This window comes from Denticeps clupeoides, chromosome 8 (genome assembly GCF_900700375.1).
Source record: "Denticeps clupeoides chromosome 8, fDenClu1.1, whole genome shotgun sequence".
Classification (NCBI taxonomy): domain Eukaryota; kingdom Metazoa; phylum Chordata; class Actinopteri; order Clupeiformes; family Denticipitidae; genus Denticeps; species Denticeps clupeoides.
In genome coordinates, this window is record NC_041714.1 from 6,100,129 (window position 1) to 6,120,175 (window position 20,047).

Here is a 20,047-nt window from a genome sequence, read left to right on the forward strand (position 1 = left end):
GCCGCTTGATCCCCTGGGGCACTCGAGTATTCAGGGTCCATGGGGATCACAATTGGGTCACAGTTGTGTATCTGCTTGTTTGTCCTTCCTGGTCAGTTGGGAATTCAAATGTAGCCGATAGTGGTGGTTCTGTGTCCTTTACGATCTATAGGCATCTGAGATCACCCTTGCAGGGAAACCTGCCTTCTTGACATAGATCAAACACAGCAGCATACATAGAATGTTCAACTTGATCAAAGGCTTTTCACACTTGGTTGGGTTCTTTGTCTGGAGTCTGATGAAGTTAAAAGGTTGTAGTTTTGTATACAGATTGTACATGTAGAAAAACAGTGTTCATTGCACATTAAAACCAAACCAGAAAAACAAATGACAACAATGATCAGATACTGTAATGCAAAAACATGTAAATATAGTGGGAGGCTTAAAATGATGTCAGGGAATTCATAACTCCGCAAATTTGCACCGACTTATTGAGCCTAATCAACAACAGTGGCCGGAAAATAAATACAAATAAAAAGTCCCGCTTGTTGCCATGTGATTAGAGAATTTCCACCTTTATCAGGGAATTCATAATTCCACGAATTTGCAACGACTTATCGAGCCTAATCAACAACAGTGGCCAGAAAAATAAATACAAATAAAAAGTCCTGCTTGTTGCCATGTGATTAGAGAATTACACCTTTATCACTAAAAGTTATTATTTGAGATTATGGTACTGCTGAGGTTTTCAGAGAGAAAAACAGTTTCACATAAATATAAGTTCTGATCCTAAACATGTTGATCATACTGAACATGAATTTAAACTGTAAACTATGAATTGTAACAGTGCAATTGGTTGATTCTTAAATATTGTTTTATCATATAGAATTGACTCATTGGCTCCTTTTGAAGTAATGGAAGATCAGTGTCTTTCGTGACCTTTACTAGAAAGGAGTTCTCAATTAAACTCTTATCCCCGAAGAGGATTAGCAGTCAAGATCCAGTATGAATAGAAGAGTATCTTTACAAATATCAGCAGTTTCTTGATTGAAAAAGCATTTATTGCAATAGTATGAATAAAGACAGATCACTTTCACACTGAGATTTAGCTCAGGTGACTAGGAGGTTAGAAGTACAGTACTGTGCAAAAGCCTTATGCACCAATACAAACCAGTGTTTATCATAACTTTGATCAAATATTTATTTTTCCTAAACCATTTATTGCATATGATTTCATTATTTTTGACTAAATGAGTATGTGATGTATGTAGAGAAAGAGACTCTGTTCTGCTATTGTTCTTTGGGCAACAACACAATATTATTTTCATTTATAGACTTTTGCTTGTTGGAGATTCATTATTTTACAAAGTTGAGAAAGAAACACGCAGTTTTTCTAGATCTTCTGTACATATCAACGTGATATCACTGGCAATTTCACTTTTTAATAAATATTATTTGTGTTTCACAAGAATTTCAGGTTAACTGTTAAGAAAAACATTTAATTAATAAGTAAAATTAGGTTAAATCAGTCACGGGGTAAATGGGACCCCTTCACCATAATAACCATGCCAAAAAAGTGGTGATCATTAGTCCTTGGTATTGGTGTCAGATATATGATATTATGATATTATCCAGTCATAAAACTACACTAAATCTCTGTGCAATTTATATTCAAAAAGTCAGTATAGCAATAATAAAAATATATAATATAGCAAAACGCAGAGCTCAAGAAAACCAGTACTGAATACATATCAACATAAACCAGAATCAATTTAGCAGCACTGTATGAAGGTACATGAATGTTCTTGGATATACATGTGGGGACCAGAGCCATAGAACCTCTACTCACCAGATCAGGGCCATGGTTCACAATTTAATCCTGTTGGGTTTGTTAAATTATGTTTGAGATTTGAAAATTTGAGATCTGTGTAAATGTACCATCTGAAAGTGAAGTGATTGTCATTGTGATACAAAGCAGCACAGCACACTGGGACACAATACAGTGTCCTCTGTATATAACCATCACCAGTGGGCAGCCATGACAGGTCGCCCAGGGAGCAGTGTGTGGGGACTGTGCTTTGTTCAGTGGCACCTCAGTGGCACCTTGGCACCATTTGATTACGGGGCTGCCTCCTTACCCACTAGGCCACCACTGCCCCGTATGTATAAATAAGAAATTTGCCTTGTGACTGGTGGGGTTAATGTTCTGCTTGTTTACTCAACATCTTTGCTGTTTTGCCCCTGAGCCTGGAATCAGCATGGCTTTATTAATTTTGGAGATTCATCACACACTGATCCTGCAGATTTCCTTCATTCGGTTTGAGAGGATGAAGTCGGAGACTGTGACTGTGTAGCCCCCTTCCTATTTAGGCGGTTTTATTCATTCGTTTATTTATTTTGTATGAAGTGTAATGTCACCACCAGTGTCACAATCGTGTAAAAAAATGCTCTTGTTTTAGTGAAGCACAAATCACTTAACAGAAAAACAACGGTCAAAAGGTCTGTCTCTTATGCAAATGAAATTACAGTGAATTTTGGGTAAATCACACATCGTTTGATCAGCAGAGATATTAGAGCAACAGTAAGATGCATGAAACCCTGCACCACAGAGGAGCACAGACTGACACAGCTGCGCGGCCATTCCTCCCAGCTGCCGTCAGGATCTATAATGAGTCTCCCGTTGAACTTTGACCCTCACCTGTCAGCTGCCAACCCTCTCCATTATATATTCCACATTTTTTATGCACACACATACTACACATTGCACCACACGGTGTTGTGTTATGTCTGATCATTTAATCTGTTGAAGTATTATTTCATACAATACATACTGTACTGTGTGTTGCTGTAGCCATTGCAATTTCCAATATCACCACAAATGCATAGCAAAAGAGTTGAATGTGAAGTGAATTCAAGTGAATATAAGAAGAAAAGTAAGACGCACATAGTAACTAAAGCAATGACAACTAATATAAGTGGTTTTTGTAATACTTTGTAATTTCTTTAAAAAAAGTCCCATTGTGGGGTACATCTGAATACAGAGTTAATGTCAGGATTGGTTTGTGCGATTCACAACCAGCAACACTATTAACTTAACATATATCTAAGGTATAACATATGAATTATACATTTCTTATGGTGTTTATGTATGTTTAAAATGACAACTTTGACACTAATGTTGTTTCTTAAAAAATAATAGTTCCTCCAAAGCCTCTGAAGAAAGATGTGTGGATGGATTTATTTTTATTTACCCCTCCACATGGAGCCCAAATATTAATGTTTGCCACCTTTTCTCTACTGGGGATGTCACCAGAGTACAACAGTATTTGTTGTTTTAGAGTGCCATATGTACCGTAGTCAGCGTTAACAAACGTGTTAAGAAGTTCCCTTTTCGGGATCTGATGTGGGCAGCACATACTCTTACGAAACATATATATTTCTGTTCTATCCTATCCTTACATGCTCAACTCATTAATGAGAAAGTAACCTTTGGACATACTAGTACTTTGCATCTGAGGCGGATGAACAAGTGGTGATAATTGCTTTGTATATATAAAACCTCTGCTGATTTTATAACTGTTAATTAATAATACAGAGCTCTTGAATAATCTACAAACTTCTGTCTATGGCATCAATTTAATATACATTATAATTGACTTTCAACACCAACACATCTTCAACATGATGATCCCTGACTAGCTGATCACACCCTCAGCCTGTTTGCCCTGTTCACCTTGACTGTCTTCTGAACGCTGAGCCAATAATTTGATATTCACCTTTCTACCCTGCACCACCACCACAATAGAACGACCCGCCTGAAATCAGATGGTTGTGGATTCTAGTATTGAAGCAGTGGTGGCCTAGCAGGTAAGGAAACGGACCCACAATTAGAAGGTTGCCAGTTTGAGTCCTGAACCACTGAGGTGCCACTGAGCGAAGCACCGTCCCCACACACTGCTCCCTGGGCGCCTTTCATGGCTGCCCACTGCTCACCAAGGGTGATGGTTAAAAGAAGAGGACACATTTTGTTGTGTCACCGTGTGCCGTGCTGCAGTGTTTCACAATGACAATAACTTCACTTCACCTTGGGATTCAAACCGGCAACCTTCTGATTATGTTGCCACTTCTGCTAGGCCACCACTGCCCCTATGATAGGGGTCATCTTATGATCATCATACATTCAGGCCAATACGGTATATAACAATAAGCCCTGGAGACGACAAACTAGGTCAGGGACAACTGGACCTTATGTGAGAGAATATTTACAACCTTGTGTACAACTGAGCATTTCCTGTTAAAATATTCCTTTTTCTTGATTGCTCATTAGTATCCAGACCTGCAACCCATCTGCCTCTAACCCCCAACCATCTTCTGGCGAGCTTCAGCCAAGTCATCTCACCCACCCATTAGAGCAGAGCTAAGTCCTTCCACCACCCGCCCTAAGCCTCCACTCGGTCAGGGAGTGCTACCAGCCTGCAGCGTTCAAATACAGTTCAAAGCCAGGGGGCAGTGTTTTATATCCTGCTCATCTTGCTGCCTACACACCAGTTTTAATGTCTGGCTGTGTCTACTGACAGCATGAGTGGGATAAACATTTATTGTATACTATAAAGCAGCCATCAGTCATCTCGTCTCGCCCTGATTTAGCTTTTAACTGCGCCACACGTTGTAAAGCTTGCAATGTTCATACAAATCTATCAGGAGGTATTTTTTACTTTAAAGACAGAATGCATGCAAGCTGATTATCCATGTCATGTCAGTGTGATGTGACAATCGATTACGTGTTTTCTAGCATCTACATTTCTGGTAAGGTAAGAAGACTGAATTTCACTTTCTTTGTTGACTCAATAACTTTCATTAAATGCACCTTTAAACAAACAAAAACAAAGAAACAACTATTATATCTATATATATCTATATATCTATATATATCTATATATATATTTATATATATGTGTGTGTGTGTGTGTGTGTGTGTGTGTGTGTGTGTGTGTGTGTGTGTGTGAATCAGTCAGGAGAAGGATGAGGGAAGGATAGATGGAGAAGGATGAAATTTCAACAAGCATTACTAGATTCATCTGTCTTCATTTATACTTAAACTCAGTATTAAAATGCAGATTGTGAGGTGTTTTCAGCTGAGTGATGTTCAGTCAAAAAAGCTGCTGAATATCGGTGCTTGTGATTTGCGTGTGGTCGTTAGCATTTCTTTTGTTCCTAGCCCACTGTGCTGCGCACTGCATTATTACATAGCACAGTTTCACAGGCTCCCTGTTGAGATACAGGATGCAGTGTCAGTGTATATAACAAGAGAATCCAGGCTCTGGCCCATCTGCTGCAGCACAGTTCATCAGCCTCCCACCACTCCATTGATCAAAGATCAGTGTCTGACCCACGCACCACTGCCGACCGGACATTGCTTTTAGTCATGCCACCATCCTCAACGTGGCAGTGGTACTGGCAGTGTAGTGGGGCATCATTGTTGGAGTTGTAGCCATCCTGTCATCAGGCAACTAACCATAGGCTTAGAATATGCAGACACTATGACATTCATTACAACATCTGTAGTATCAAGCTCTAGACATAGCGTTAGTATTTCTTAAGGATGTGAAAATGCATGATATGTACTGAGTATATATGCCTTTTCATGAATATAAGTAGTCTAAAGCATTTATTCACAATTCTTTCAAACTCTCACTACATAATTGGCTTTGTCAGAAGAAACAATATTAGCCCTACGGCCTAAAAACTGAGCACATCTGCCTTGCGTTTTTTTGCCAGGGGTGCAAAAGATCAGAAAGGTATTATCCCCCGGTAATGACCCAAAACAAATGAAGCATGGCCATGTGTAAATGAATTTTAATGGATTTATGCAAGAATCCATTTACCATGCACCCAAATGGGGAGAAGTGGACCTGCTGAGTGGTCAAAGTGCCCTTTGTATGTTTTGTGAAGGGAATGACAGAAAAATCGATGAGGTCTGCCGTGAAGACCATCCTGCTGACTTGCAGGAGCCTCAGAGGTGAAAAGGAAACTAATCTTATCAGCCACCCAGACATTGTTGAAAGCATAAAATCTGAGTAAGTGTTTACTCACCGACTTAAATGGGCACAGTGCACCTCATTTTCTTACCTCATTCATTAGAAGGCTTTCCAAATGAGTCTTGAGTCTTGACTTCCAAATGAGCCAATGAGTCTGTAGTCTTCTTTGTCAGACTCATCAGAATCCATAGACATTATTCAACATTGGGCACTAGATTAAATGAGGCAGGGTTAAAACAGGAAAAACACATTCCTTAAGTAATATATATGTTTTATAGATGTGTTTTTTTTATTTGTTAGATCACTTTCAAGTTGGTCTGTTGCATTAAAAGTACACAACACAAACAGCATTTTTTCGGTGCTTGCGACTGCAGGGGATGGCTTGCATCATTTCAAACCTCATTTAACACTGAACCGTGCCCCCTAATAAAGCCCAAATTGCCCACCACGGAGCCACAGAGTGGCTCCAGACATTCATTAGCTTAATGAAAACAGGCCACTATTTCTGCCGCCCAGTGGGTGCTCTCGCGTTGTGGCTGCCGAGACCATCTGCTCAAGGGCTCGCAGCCAGATGCAGGATATTCCTGTCAAAGCGACCCCGCAGGAGGAAGGCAAACATCGCCAGGGTCCACAGCCTTGCATACCTTGTTGAAAATAGCTGAACGCACTCCGTTACTGTAATGAAGTTATGCACTCTCCAAACAGGTTTTGCTTGAAAATGAACTCTGTGGTGCTGCATAATTTCATATGCTTAATAGTGTACCAGCCTATATAATCCACTTCATGGCTTGTGCTGAGCACTCCTGCTCCTCTAGTGGTTTTATCTGGGGAATTTTAAACAAGTGCTGCGGAAAATAATATTTACAACCAAGACTACAAGCATGAATGTGAAAATATCTTTTTGATTTTTGTACAGCACATTATTCTGTTTAATGTAGATTTTAGAAATATTCAGGCTATAGGCCTTGTATATTAAGCAACTCCATCTAATTAGGCACATCTAGGCGTGCCAGCTTATATGAAACAGAATACCAACAAGTCTTTGGAACTTTGTTTCTGAAATGTATGTCTATCTGAAAAATGCTGACAACAATTGATAATTATCACTACTAAATAAATGTTGAAATACATGGAAAAAGCCATAGACTCCATGTCAAAAGCTGACCATTAGTTAGTTACAGCCATCTGTTCATCTATTATAACCAAATAACATGTTGTGTTATATAGACAATGATGCTAATAACAAGATGCTAATGCTAAGTGTTATTATTTATGCGACTATTATTTAGTCACAGCAATTACTAGTGACGCAGAATTCGCGTCATCAGATGAGCATAGCTGCTAGTGTGCCTGTATGGTCTTGATTAAGGCTCTAGTGTCATTAATTAATCTGGTGGGTGGGCTCAGTGTCCCGATGAACCATTGTTGAAGCCATGTCACCGAGAACGGGTGGAAATTGGAAGATAGACAAATGCAAAAGCCAATAAAAAAATAAAAACGTTCCAAAGTGTATCTGATCAGATAAGCAGCACAACTGTGGAGAGGCACCGTGCAGGGTCTGATGAATAAGACAATGGCCACCTCCTATCTTCACCACCACATGTCCACAGCCAACCTGAAATGTCATTTCCTGCCCTCAGGAAAGTGGCTGATTGCTCATCATGTGGGTAGTATTACTTGAATTCCCAGTGGACAGAAAGTCATTATTCTACACTTATTCTGCCCACTGACCTCTGAATTGTTCCCTGGAACTTTATTGGCTTCTGCACATGCCGTAATACCTCAGGACAGCGGAGACGGATCAATGACCTCCAGCATGAATGATACTCGACAGACCTCTGTGGTTTTGCTAAATGATTAACCAGCAAAGCAAATCCATATTACAGCATTCATAGGAGCAGCTTAGTCAGTTTATACTGTATATTATACTGTATGCCTATACTGAAAAAAGATGAAAAGGTGACAACAATTCTGTAAAAATTACCAGATTAATTCGGTTACCATGTTGCAGGTTTGGTTTATCTGATGGATAAAACATCATATTTTTTGAGAAATTGCATTTAAAAGAGTGGTGAGAAGCTATGTTGCCTGGGAAACCAACAGTCCTGCTTTTTTTGTCTGTTTTTCTTTTAGTTTAACTTTGTTGGAAAGCTGCTGGGGCCTCGAGGCAATTCCATGAAAAGGTTGCAAGAAGAGACCGGAGTGAAGATGTCCATCCTTGGCAAAGGCTCTATGAGGGACAAAGGCAAGGTACAATCACAAATACTGTACACAGCTCTTTTATACACACCAATGTAGACTTTTAAAATTTATATTTTATGAAATGAGTGTACACATTCTTATTAATACATCTGGATATTTTACATACATCCATCCTAAAACTAAATTATTTATTTTCGAATTTAGGGTGAGGGTGGTAGTAGCCTGTTGGGTAAGTGGTGGCCTAGTGGTTAAGGAAGCGGCCCCATACTCAGAAGGTTGTCATTTCGAATCCTGTTCCGGCAAGGTGCCACTGAGGTGCCACTGACCAAAGCACCATTCCCACACACTGCTCCCCAGGCTCCTGTCATGGCTGGCCACTGTTCCCCAAGGGTGATGGTTAAAAGCAGAGGACACATTTCGTTGTGTCACCGTGTGCTGTGCTGCAGTGTTTCACAATGACAATCACTTCACTTTCACTTTCACCCACCTATAAACCAATAGGCCACAATGTCACAGGTTTAAACCCCACCTACTACAATTGTGTCACTGAGCAAGATACTTAGTGTCTCCAGGGGGACTGTCCCTGTAACTACTGATTGTAAATCACTCTGGATAAGGACGTCTTCTGAATGCCGCTAATGTAAATGTAAATGTCATGTTCTATTTAACTGAGACATTCCCTCTAAGCCACATGAACTAGGTCAATTACTATTTTCCTACAAGTGTGGCACTCTGACTCTGGAAACACTGGTAGATTATTTTTACCAGGTCAGATTAATAAAGAGTTAACTAGGTTAAACTGGTCAGCCACATGCTTAAGGTTTACTGAATTCAATAACCTGGTGCAGTTGCTAATGAAAGATTTGGTCTATAATTTTATGCCTAGTCATTAATATAAACCATTATTCAACCTATTACAAACAATTTATAAAATAATAATAATAATAAAATATAAACCAAACATTATAAGACCTGTATCAGATACTCGCTATCAGCCTCACTATGTGTTTTGCCCAGCCGGTGCACGGAGCAACGTAATGACCGAGAGTGATAATAGCTGGCTATTGTGTGGCCATATAGAGCAAGAAAGCCCCTGGGTATTGTTAGTGAAGGCTACCTTCATACACATCTGTCAGGGACAAGAAAGGCAATCCCAAAGGCTGCTGAAACCTGAATTTCCTCCATTGTTTATTTCCCCCACCCCATGTCCGTGACTTCTGAGAAGAAGACTTTGAGTCATTTAGCAAATTTTCCAGAAATAAATAGATACAAACAGCAACCACTGGTTGATGCAGTTTAAAAAAAACCACTAACTACCCAAATAGCCCTTTCTTGTTCATATTATATGAAGAGGGAGGAGCTCCTATGCATTTCAGATGATTTGATCATGGCCCTTTCAATACGTCATAGGTGGCTTGATTTCATACCTTTCCCCCGTCATTTCCTTCCATTTTCTATAATAAAATATAGCCCATAGAAGATGTCATCTGAATATCCATTACCTGCATTTGAGGATAAAACATTGGGCACGGGGCACAACAACGGTTACAAACTGAACCAAGGTCAAGTATTGTCAGCTATTCCCAGCTATCCACATGGCAGTTTCAGCTAGTCACATGAATGTAACGTTTGTCGTAAAAAGGATCAATTGATTTGAGTACCTTTCACGCCGAATGACATTCAGTATGAAAGTGATCTGGAATAACAAAGTCGAGGGTAGAATTCGAAAGGACGATTTATGAAAGTGACATAAAAATCAATAAGTGTCACTTGGTGTATATTTATTATTCATTGTGTCCGTTGTGTTCATTGTGTATTCATTAATTCATTATATTTTATTGCATGCAGCAGTCGAGCAGTTAAAGACCATTGGCTATGGCAGAATAATGTTTTTTTTTTTTAACGTTGTCTTCACACTTTCCTTGTATTGTTGCATTTGACAGTCTTGCTATGGATTGTCAATTTTTGACACTTCATCCACAAACTGTCTGCCATAATGTGCACATAGGTTTAAGGAATTCTTTGGTGTGCTGTTTTGGACAGCATTTATATTTATGGCATTTATTACACGCCCATATCCAGAGCGACTTACAATCAGTAGTGATAGGGACAGTTCCCCTGGAGACACTTGCCCAGGGACACAATGTTAGTACGTGGGGTTTGAACCCGGGTCTTCCTGTTCATAGGCGAGTGTCTTACCCACTACGTTTAGATGTCACAAACCTAATGCACATTTATGTCTATTCTTATTGATGAATTAACACATTTTAATTACAATTACCTGGTGCTGTAAAGCCAGTCCATTATGATTGAGAAGCCGGAGACAGGAGGGCATTTACACTTATGTGTTTGGCAGATTCTAAAGCTGTACTCAAAAGAGAATTTAATTCATAAGAGGCACAATGTCTACATTCATGCCATCATCTTATACGAGACATGGAGGGCAAGACACATGGACCAGGAATCAGGGGAAAGCACCTTGTCTTGCTGTGTACACACTCAGGAGGTTGGATGAGAGGAGAGTGTAAAAACGTCAACTCTGATAAGCACAGATTAATTTGTTCACTCTAAAAGTACTAATACTAACTTTAAAGTACTAATATTGATCAAAAAAAATAAAATGATTATGCATCTATTAATGTAAAACTACTTTTTTATAGCCCAAAATCACAAGCAGTATGTCTCAATGGGCTTAACAACCAGTACAAATGAGTACCCCTCATACTTAGACCCTCTCTGGACAAAAGGCAAATCATGACAGACATTTTTATTACAGAAAAGATTTCCATAAAACCACAAGTGGATCTTCTGTCTATGTCCCTCTGACCTTCTCATTGGACATTTGAACTTTCTTTCAGTATTAAATGTGCTTCCGTAGTTGTCGGAAGGTAAACTTCTTTAACTTGAGCTGTTTGGCAGACGGCAGCAGGACGCGTGCCAAATGTTTCTTGGCACTTGCAGCTTTTCATTATCCCCTCTATCTGGACCACAGCCCCTGTCCCACCTACAGCAGAGCACAGCATGATGCTGCCACCACTGCGCTTGACAGTCAACACTGTGCTCAGCTGGCTTTGTTCCACACACATTTCTTTTGGGATTAAAGCCAGGGTTGACCTTAGTCTCTTCAGCCGTTTTCTTTTTTCTCCTCAACATGCTTTTTCTGTGGCGAAGATGCAAGTAGCCGAGTGTTTCCTTTATAGATGCCATTGGCCAGTTGCTATACCATTAAACAAAATACTTGTTTGCTCTTTTATGATTCCTTCCCCATGGAAAATTGCAGGTCCGTCTTTTTTTTTCCCAGAGATATATCTACTGCATGATTACAGCTTTCACCCCTTTTTTCCATTAGAAAATATACACTTATTTTTCACATCAGGCACATCAGGCCAAGAGCCTTTTATGTACCTTCATTTGATGTTGTCGTGTGTTTTCGTGCAACAGAACATGTTATTTTGACACATCCCATTTCTGCCTCTTCTAAAAGTCTTCACAGATGACAGCCCTTAAAAACAATACAGCACTTTTATTTATGGATGGACGTGAAAGGAATTTAAGCTTTCAGGCATGATACAGAACAAATGTCATCCATTTAAAAACAGATAAGACACTGACAAGCCTTCAAAGACTTCTGTAAATTCAGCAAGCAAACACTGTTTTTTTCTTCCCAGCTGGAGGAGTTGTCAGACATACCTCTACACCTAGGGTTTTGCTGAATGCTGAGTACGCAGCATAGCATTTTCTGAGCATATTTATATTGATAATAAACGTTACTTTGTGTTCTAGAAAATCCAAACGTGTGTCGCCTGCCAAAGCCCACAGAAACAATGAAGGATGTGCTTTTGAATATTATTATGCTGCATAGCTACAGTGGCTCTCATAAGGCACATTACTTAAATTATATGATTGATGCACACTGAAATAATGAAATGTGCTTCATTTTGCAACAACTAAAAAAGATGAATGCTGAAAACAGAATGTTGAATGATAAATCTGCCGAAAGAAGTTTGACCACAAGCTTCAGTCAACCAGCCTGAAGGTTATATTTTGTTACAGATTTAATTCATATTAAAGTGACAATTATTAAGACTTGTCCCAAAATTGTCACCATTATATTACCCTTTTAGGCAATATTTACAATACAGTTACTTAAAAAAAAGGAGACTTTAAGAAAAGGACTGTGATATTGAAATAAATATATCTGCTTCTCATGTTCTAATGTTAATATGGATGACAGTCAAGAAAAATAATATTGATGTTTTTATTCATGTCCTGTATTGCATATATAAATATATATATATTTGCTATACTTAAGTATGTCTGCAGTGTCCATTGTTCCCTCTGTATTAATAGGACTGGTGCACCTTTCTTTTTCCTTGAAGACGTATCTTTACACCAACATTCTATTTGTATTCACAGGAGGAAGAGTTGAGGAAAAGTGGAGAGGCGAAATATGCCCATTTGAGCAATGATCTCCATGTTTTAATTGAAGTCTTTGCTCCTCCTGGAGAAGCGTACTCCCGAATGAGCCATGCCTTGGAGGAGATTAAGAAATTCCTTGTCCCAGTAAGTCTGTCCATTTCACTTGCACCTATTTCTGGAGGGGGACTGCCAGTGTTTGAATTTATTGAATTAATTGAATTCAGAAGTTTAGAAGGATTTATTTCAGAAGCACTGGATGATTCAGGGGTGGTCGGTTTTAATGCCTTCACAAACACTAAGAAATTTCACCACCAGAATCAGTAATTGTAACCTTTTAATAAAAATACAAATTCAAATGAAAAGGGTCATTCAAAAGGCCTGATATGATGTATTAAAGATTTAGCTTCGGATCACTTTATTTCATCCAACTTGCAGCCAAGGACCTTAATGTATTCCGGAGTTAATAAGAACACGGTGAGAAGAAAGACTGGGAGAAATAGCCAGGCTGAGTGACTGTAGCCTAGAGCACTTACTGCCAATTAATGTTCACACTGTATATACTGGCTGTGTCTGGCCACTTTTCACCAGGCTTTCCCAACCCTCCATGGTAAATGGATAAATGGATTATTTTGTATGGTCAACAGTAGTAGTGGACTCTGACAGTTCACGTAGTGAGAGATGCACAGTTTTTGATGCCACAGGCATTTTCCGGGTTTTTGTGTGGTGGTAATAACACTAGCAGTGCGAGCATACGACCCACCACCACATTAGTGCCTTTGTGTTGAAGTCTTTCCAACACCAAAATTGATGTCAGTCATTAATGGGCAACAAGCATAATGATATAAATGCAACTATCATAACCATGCTTAGAACTAATCAGTTAGGGGGTGTGAGTGAGTAAAATTAGTGAGTGTGAGTAGAATTAAATTTGTATCTGAGTGCTTTACTACAGTTGATTATTATAAATTAACATTTAACAGGGTAAATTTAACAGCCAACAATCTCAACAGTCACAACATTTATTTCTTATATAGCCTAAAATCACATACAGTATGTCTCAATGGGCTTTGATAGGCCCTACAGTACACATCCCCCACACAATTTTGGCCCTTTGTGCACACAAGAAAAAAAGACCTGCATCAAGACCTGATGTACAATCTCTGCTCTAATTCCCCCCAAATCAGACTGAGGTGACAGCTCTCTGCAGGCCAGTCAAGATCCTCCACACCAAAACCACTCATTTACGTGTATTTGCATCTTGCGCTGTGAACTGGTGTGCAGTCATGTTGGAAAAGGAAGGGACCATCCCCAAAGTTGGGAGCATGAAATTGTCCAAAACATCCAGCCCGTCCCAACAAGTACAGCTTTAAAAAAAAATTGTGTTTGCTGACTGATAATTTACCACACAAACTTGACCTGACCCAACCCCAACTAAAAATTGAGCCTGAATTCAACCTGACAAGGATATATTGGGCAATATAGTGTACTATTCTGCATATTATTCTGCAGTATGCAGAATAAACCAAAAATCATGTTACAAACTGCTGCAGATATTACACATCATATTACAAAGTGTTGTAGAGGTAGAACAGCAGTGAATAGTTGAAGTCCTTGTGCAAAGTACTTGTGGAAGGTCAGTGCCAGAGTGCCTTGATGTTATAGCCATTTGGTGTGTGTGACAGTCTTTTTGCAGTGGTTAAATCTGTCACTGAATTGTCCAGTCCATGCCGTCATCATCCTTGCCAGGTCCTTCGTGATGCCATTTGTCTTCCTGTCCTAATGTAGGAATATGAGTAAACCCTGCAATTGGGTAGCAGTGTGGTTGTATATATGTATAGCACAAACAAACTGGTCCTGATAATCATTTATAGATTAGATTGTCATGATCCGGTCCAGCAGGGGCCACTCCGGGTCCGGAGTTTCTGACCGGAGTTTCAAGTTCGTCCTGTGTTTCCTGATTGTGTATGATGGCATAAAGCCTGGTTCGCCGTTGGGTCATTGTTTGGTGATGTTTCCCTTGTCCTGTCCACCATGTATTAAACTCCATCGTGACAGTAACATATCATTGACACCATTTGTCTTATCTTACTGTACAGCAGAGGCTAAAAAATATCTTCAGTAAAAAATGTGCCTTCAACCTCATGATCACAGCATGCATATCTAATTAATCTGAATAATGAGTTGCACATAATGAGTTGCACATAAGCATTCATTCACATAATTCACAGTGTGTGTGTGAAAAAAAATCTCAATGCTGGGGTCAAAACAGTATTAGTTGATAATAATTAACAACAAAAATAGTTACTATTGCCAGATATATATCTCAAGTTCCTGAACTTGCAGTTGGATGGGTTTATGGGGTTATCATTCAGGCAGTGGAGACAGTAGAAATGTGCAATAAAAAAAAGAATCATTAAATCAATACACAGCCAGCAAGCAAGTAATTTATCTTGAGAATGCAGAACAAAAGCACCACCACGCCTGTCATTTTCAAACTATAAGACAGCTGTCATATTTTCTCATATTGAGGAAACAGGACCCTTGAAGGGAAAATAACTTGATGTTGATAATTGAATTATCTGTCAAGTTTTGGTTTTTTAAGTGTCAATTAAAGCAGCTGTATCTTAGTTCATTCTGCTCAGCCTCAGTATAAAATGTGCATAACTCTAAACAAGTCTGAAGGCAATCAGAGCTTTAACTCGTTAATATGATGAATATCATTGAGATGCTGTTGAGGGAAATTGCATTTCAAATGTTTCTTAATGAATGCATCGTAAGCACAATCATTTCACAACTGGCAAACCTGGAATCTATTACTGCATTTTCACTCATTCACAACTGAGAGCAAAATCCAGTCGACATTACTTCAAATTACTAACTGAAAATTGCTTGACTTAACTCACATCCACACTACTTCCCCCACTACGCATGAATTCTGCAGCCATAAAGAAAGGAGAGCAGGAAGGCACCCTGGGAAAAGCATCTATTTAAATATAGACCATAGTGAAGAGTTGCTTTATATTGAGAGCCATTGTATTTTATAAAGAAACCTTTCATAAAATTTTGATTTCTACACGACAGCCTCTAGATTATCAAATGAATAATAACTACACATGGAGTCGGTCTTATTTGGTAATGTTTTATGTTCCAAACACAAAATCCAAAACCTAGCTGTGTGTACACTAACTAAATGTAAGTGTGTTAGTGTACTCCTTACTAGGAAGGTTCCTACTGAGGTGAAATGACCCAGAAGTATCTAAGTGGCAACCTTGATCCTGTAAAACTGGGTTTCCTGAACTTGCTCCTACGGATCTACTGTCTTGCATAGTTCCAAGCTCAGCAGTCTTGCTAAAGGGCTTGATAAGGATCTGATGAGCTGAATCAGATCTATTGGGGAGGTGAAATACTGCAACTGTGCAGGACGCAGGGTCTCCAGGAGCAGGACTGGGAAACGCTGCTCTGGAAAGGTGCCTCAGTACGCCTTTGACCATGGATAGCGGAGACAACGCTGCCCCCACTATTTACATTTCAATTAATTAACCAATTCCCACGTAAAAGTAACGTGTTTTCATACGATAATTTGGATGCATGTTGAAAATGGTGTGCGGACAGGCATTCTCAATATCACGGAACGTCTCGCTTTTTGGTTTTGTGACTCTGTTTTAATAATCGGTAATGAATTAATAGCATTCACCATGATGTCCAGATTTATATTGCTGCATTGTGTCATCATTCCCTGATTTTGATTCATCGCTCTCATCTGTGATTGCATGTATGAATGTCCAGTCCTCCTCTGTCCACCATTTTCCATCTGTTTATTTCTTTTGATCCTATGGATTCAGTTTCATCTTTATGTTGGCCCTGGTGCCTCATTGTGTTTGTGTCATTAAGACCTCACTGAGTTGTGTGTGTGTAACCCGTCCCTCCCATCACACCTTTGTAAACCACTCCATTCAGAGAACCCCCATTCCAAAACGGTTTGGGGGTTTCCTTTCTCAGGGTCTGGATATTGAATCACTCAAATCCAAGTTGTATCAGGGAATGTGACAGAAAAGTACAATTCAAGTTTCCACCTTTGATCTCCAGTGCCTGGAGAAAGTATTCACCCCACATTCTATTGTGCTATGAATCCTTTCTGAAGGCAAAGTAAACCTCAAAAGGGGTGTGAGTCACGCAAGAGAACAGTGAGTACATCAACAGCAGCCACTCCAACAGAATGAATTCAGTCTTTCAGAGTGGCCGAGTCTGACCTCAATCCCATTCAGCAGCCTGTTCACGCAAGACATCCCTAAAGTACGGAACAGATGTGTGTAGAAGAGTGGCCAGAAAACCTTGAAGCTGCAGCGCAGGTTTGAACAGCAGCTTCCTAACATGAAATAATACAACAGGACATAAAATAAAGCATGCACCTCCCATTCGTAACATTCTGTTATATGCCGAATAAAGAAACACTTTTGTGAAATAGTGTGTATGTGTGTGTGTGTGTGTGTGTGTGTGTGTGTGTGTGTGTGTGTGTTTGCTTAAATCAATAACCAGGAGACCAGATGATGTTTTATGAACAGTTCAGACTGGATTATTTTATTAATAACGGTCTTTGTGTGTGTGTGACAGTGACAGTGGTAAACAACACAGTCAACAACAGAAGGTGCTGTGCCAGCCTGTCTGCATCTGTGTATGTGACATTTCATTGTGTGTGTGTGTGTTGTGCTTGACATTCTACACTCCTTAATTGAATCATTTTTAACCCTAGTTAATGAAATCTGCCCATGAATCCAACTCTCGGTTATTGCTGCTCTTCCATACAGGAAGCGAATAAGCTGGAAAATTGAATAAAGTTTATCAGTCTGCGGGTCGAGATAATAAAAAAAAAACCTGACCAATTTCTAATCACCACCACGACTCGGGAGTACTGTCACGTTGGATCAAAAATGAGGAAGGGAAATTGCAAATGCAGTAGGAAGCGTTATAGCCTCACATTATCACAATGAAACACAAGTGATTGTCTTCATATGACACAGCACTGAAACATGGTTTGTTCTTCTTATCCACTGTACATCTTGTAATGTTCTCCATGCTCTATAGTTCTGATTGTAGCGTAACTGGCGTACAACCAGCATTAAAGTATTTTAAAAGGCTTAAGCTTCCTTGACCAATAGCTTATTCATTTAAACCTTTTGTACTGCAGTCACTTCATATGCATTATTTGTTCCAATAATAACCGTATACTGTATTTGGCATGTATTTAAGTGTATGACAGTAAAACACACAATGCATAAGACATACAGTGCAAAAAAGTTTTGAGCCCTAAAATTGTTGTAAAAGTGCAACTAAATTCCTGGCGGAACCACAGCCTTAACCGTTGTACTTCGTCCTCTTTTGGTTGTTCATCCTCAGATTTTTCCTCCAGCACCCTGTAACAACCCTGTAAAAATATAAGAGTCGGATTATTTAGATGACTGGAGCATTTTTTTTTAAATGTTGAGTGGCAAATGTTAATGTTCAACTGCACAGAAGCAGCAGAAAATGTTTCATGTTTAATGTCTTTCAGACACATGCTGGAATCTGATCACAGTGGTATGTTCATCCATTCTGATTTCGATGTAAATGTCAGCACATTGTTTGTGCCTATGAATGTGTCAAGTTCAGTTTGCATGATTGGTTTTTAATGAATAATAGAATTCAGAGTACAATTTTTTGGTAAATAAAAATTTCCATCACGATTCTGCTAATTGGTCTTAGCAAATCTGATTTGTCTGGTTAGTCTGCAGAAAAAAAAGCTAAATGAGACTCATAAAATGTCTTACGGTGTAGACTTAAAAGCAAAAATTGTGAACACATATATTGCAGTTTTTCATTAGAGAGTGGGAGCTTCTTTATATATATAACCACAGAGAGAGAGACACTTTTATATATATAAATATGAGAGAGAGAGAGAGAGAAATCTAACATTATAGGGGTTTAAGCACATGTTCACACATGCAGGTGGTGCGAAAATGTAGCGGGATTTACAGCAGCTGCCACTCGTCCCGTTGTCTGGGACCGACGTGCTCCCTCTATTCCACATTAAAGCCTGCCTGCCGTAGACTGTGACGGTGTATGTGACGGATTTGCCCAGAACTGATGTAGAGCTCTGGTCTTCTGCTTCGCTACGTTTGATGTTTTTGCTGTAAGAACTGTTCGTTACGCACATCTTCTGCTCTGCATAATTGGTTTACCCTTTTACCTGCATTAAGAGTTTCATTTACTCTCCGTTCAGCAGACGTGGAAGACAAACCTAGTCTTTAATGTTACGTGATGTGGCGTTTCTCCCACAGGACTACAACGATGAGATCAGACAAGAGCAACTGCGTGAACTTTCATACTTGAATGGATCAGAAGACTCTGGCAGAGGGAGGGCCGCACGCGGCCGGGCTTTACGTCCCACGTCCTCCGCAACAACCAGGTAAATGACGTCTCTTTAAGTAAAAAGACACTCATGCTGCTTTTACTCTTCCTGGTGTGAATAATGCCGTCACAGTTCTCTTTTTCTTTAATGTAAAGGAAATGTGTAAATGCAATCTCATCCACGTCCACACTCGCCAGACACCACAGCTTCAGAGCCGCCGTGCTTCTACCAGTTTCCAGCATTGTTGTGGGCCTGTGCACAAGGCATGAGCAATTTATATTTCTCCACTCTCGGCAAGTGATTTTTCATACATCCATACCCCATCATGCCGCCAGAGTCTCTCCAGAATGACTTGCGTTAAGTGACAGTTTGCTGTACCTCGGGTGGTAAAGCAGGCGGGAGTTGCTCCTCTTTCTGATTTGCTTCCTTCCCTTGATTTGCTCCTTATGTTGCAAAGAGAAGTGATTACTGTAAATGACCCTGAAAAATATGCACAGCTAATGTGCCCATAACTCTCTTTGGAGTGTCTGTTTGTTTTTCTGGAATATGATGGTCGTGGGCTCACTGGAGCATCTGCCGGATGACATTGCGGCATCAGTGTTTCTTCTTGCTACTGTTAAAAAAGCTTGGAAATGTTCCAGGGAAAGACTCTGAAGCCCAAAACACATGGCACTTCAGCAATATCATCAAAAAACGATTAATTTTTAAACACAAACTGCTGCTGTCCGGTATTGCGATGTGGGATCATCTTCCACGTCTCTGCGGAAATGAACGAATGAATGCAATAACTGAAGATCGATGATCAGTGAATGTCAATACTCATTTATGTGTTGCATAATAATTCATTTGTGATTGGCATGTCAATGTATTAATGGTCTAAGCAACTTTCTAATTATCTAAAAACCTCTTAAAAGGCATCTTATCACCATCTTTTGGTGCTTCCTCGCTCTTGCAAGTTTGTCTGTTTATTTTTATGACAAAGTCAGGAAAGTGTAACGGTGCGGAATTGCAGAGGGATATTTTA

At 39.5% G+C, this 20,047-nt stretch overlaps 1 protein-coding gene across 4 annotated transcripts in view; it reads left to right on the top strand.

Moving 5' to 3' along the window:
- khdrbs2 (KH domain containing, RNA binding, signal transduction associated 2) overlaps nt 1–20,047 on the top strand; it is a 56,091-nt gene that overhangs the window by 15,412 nt on the left and 20,632 nt on the right. For all 4 annotated transcript variants that reach the window (XM_028990139.1, XM_028990137.1, XM_028990138.1 and 1 more), the window contains exons 3-5: nt 8,151–8,267; nt 12,636–12,782; nt 18,953–19,080. In XM_028990139.1, the coding sequence (XP_028845972.1) occupies nt 8,151–8,267; nt 12,636–12,782; nt 18,953–19,080 (392 nt within the window). The remainder of the gene's footprint in view (nt 1–8,150; nt 8,268–12,635; nt 12,783–18,952; nt 19,081–20,047) is intronic.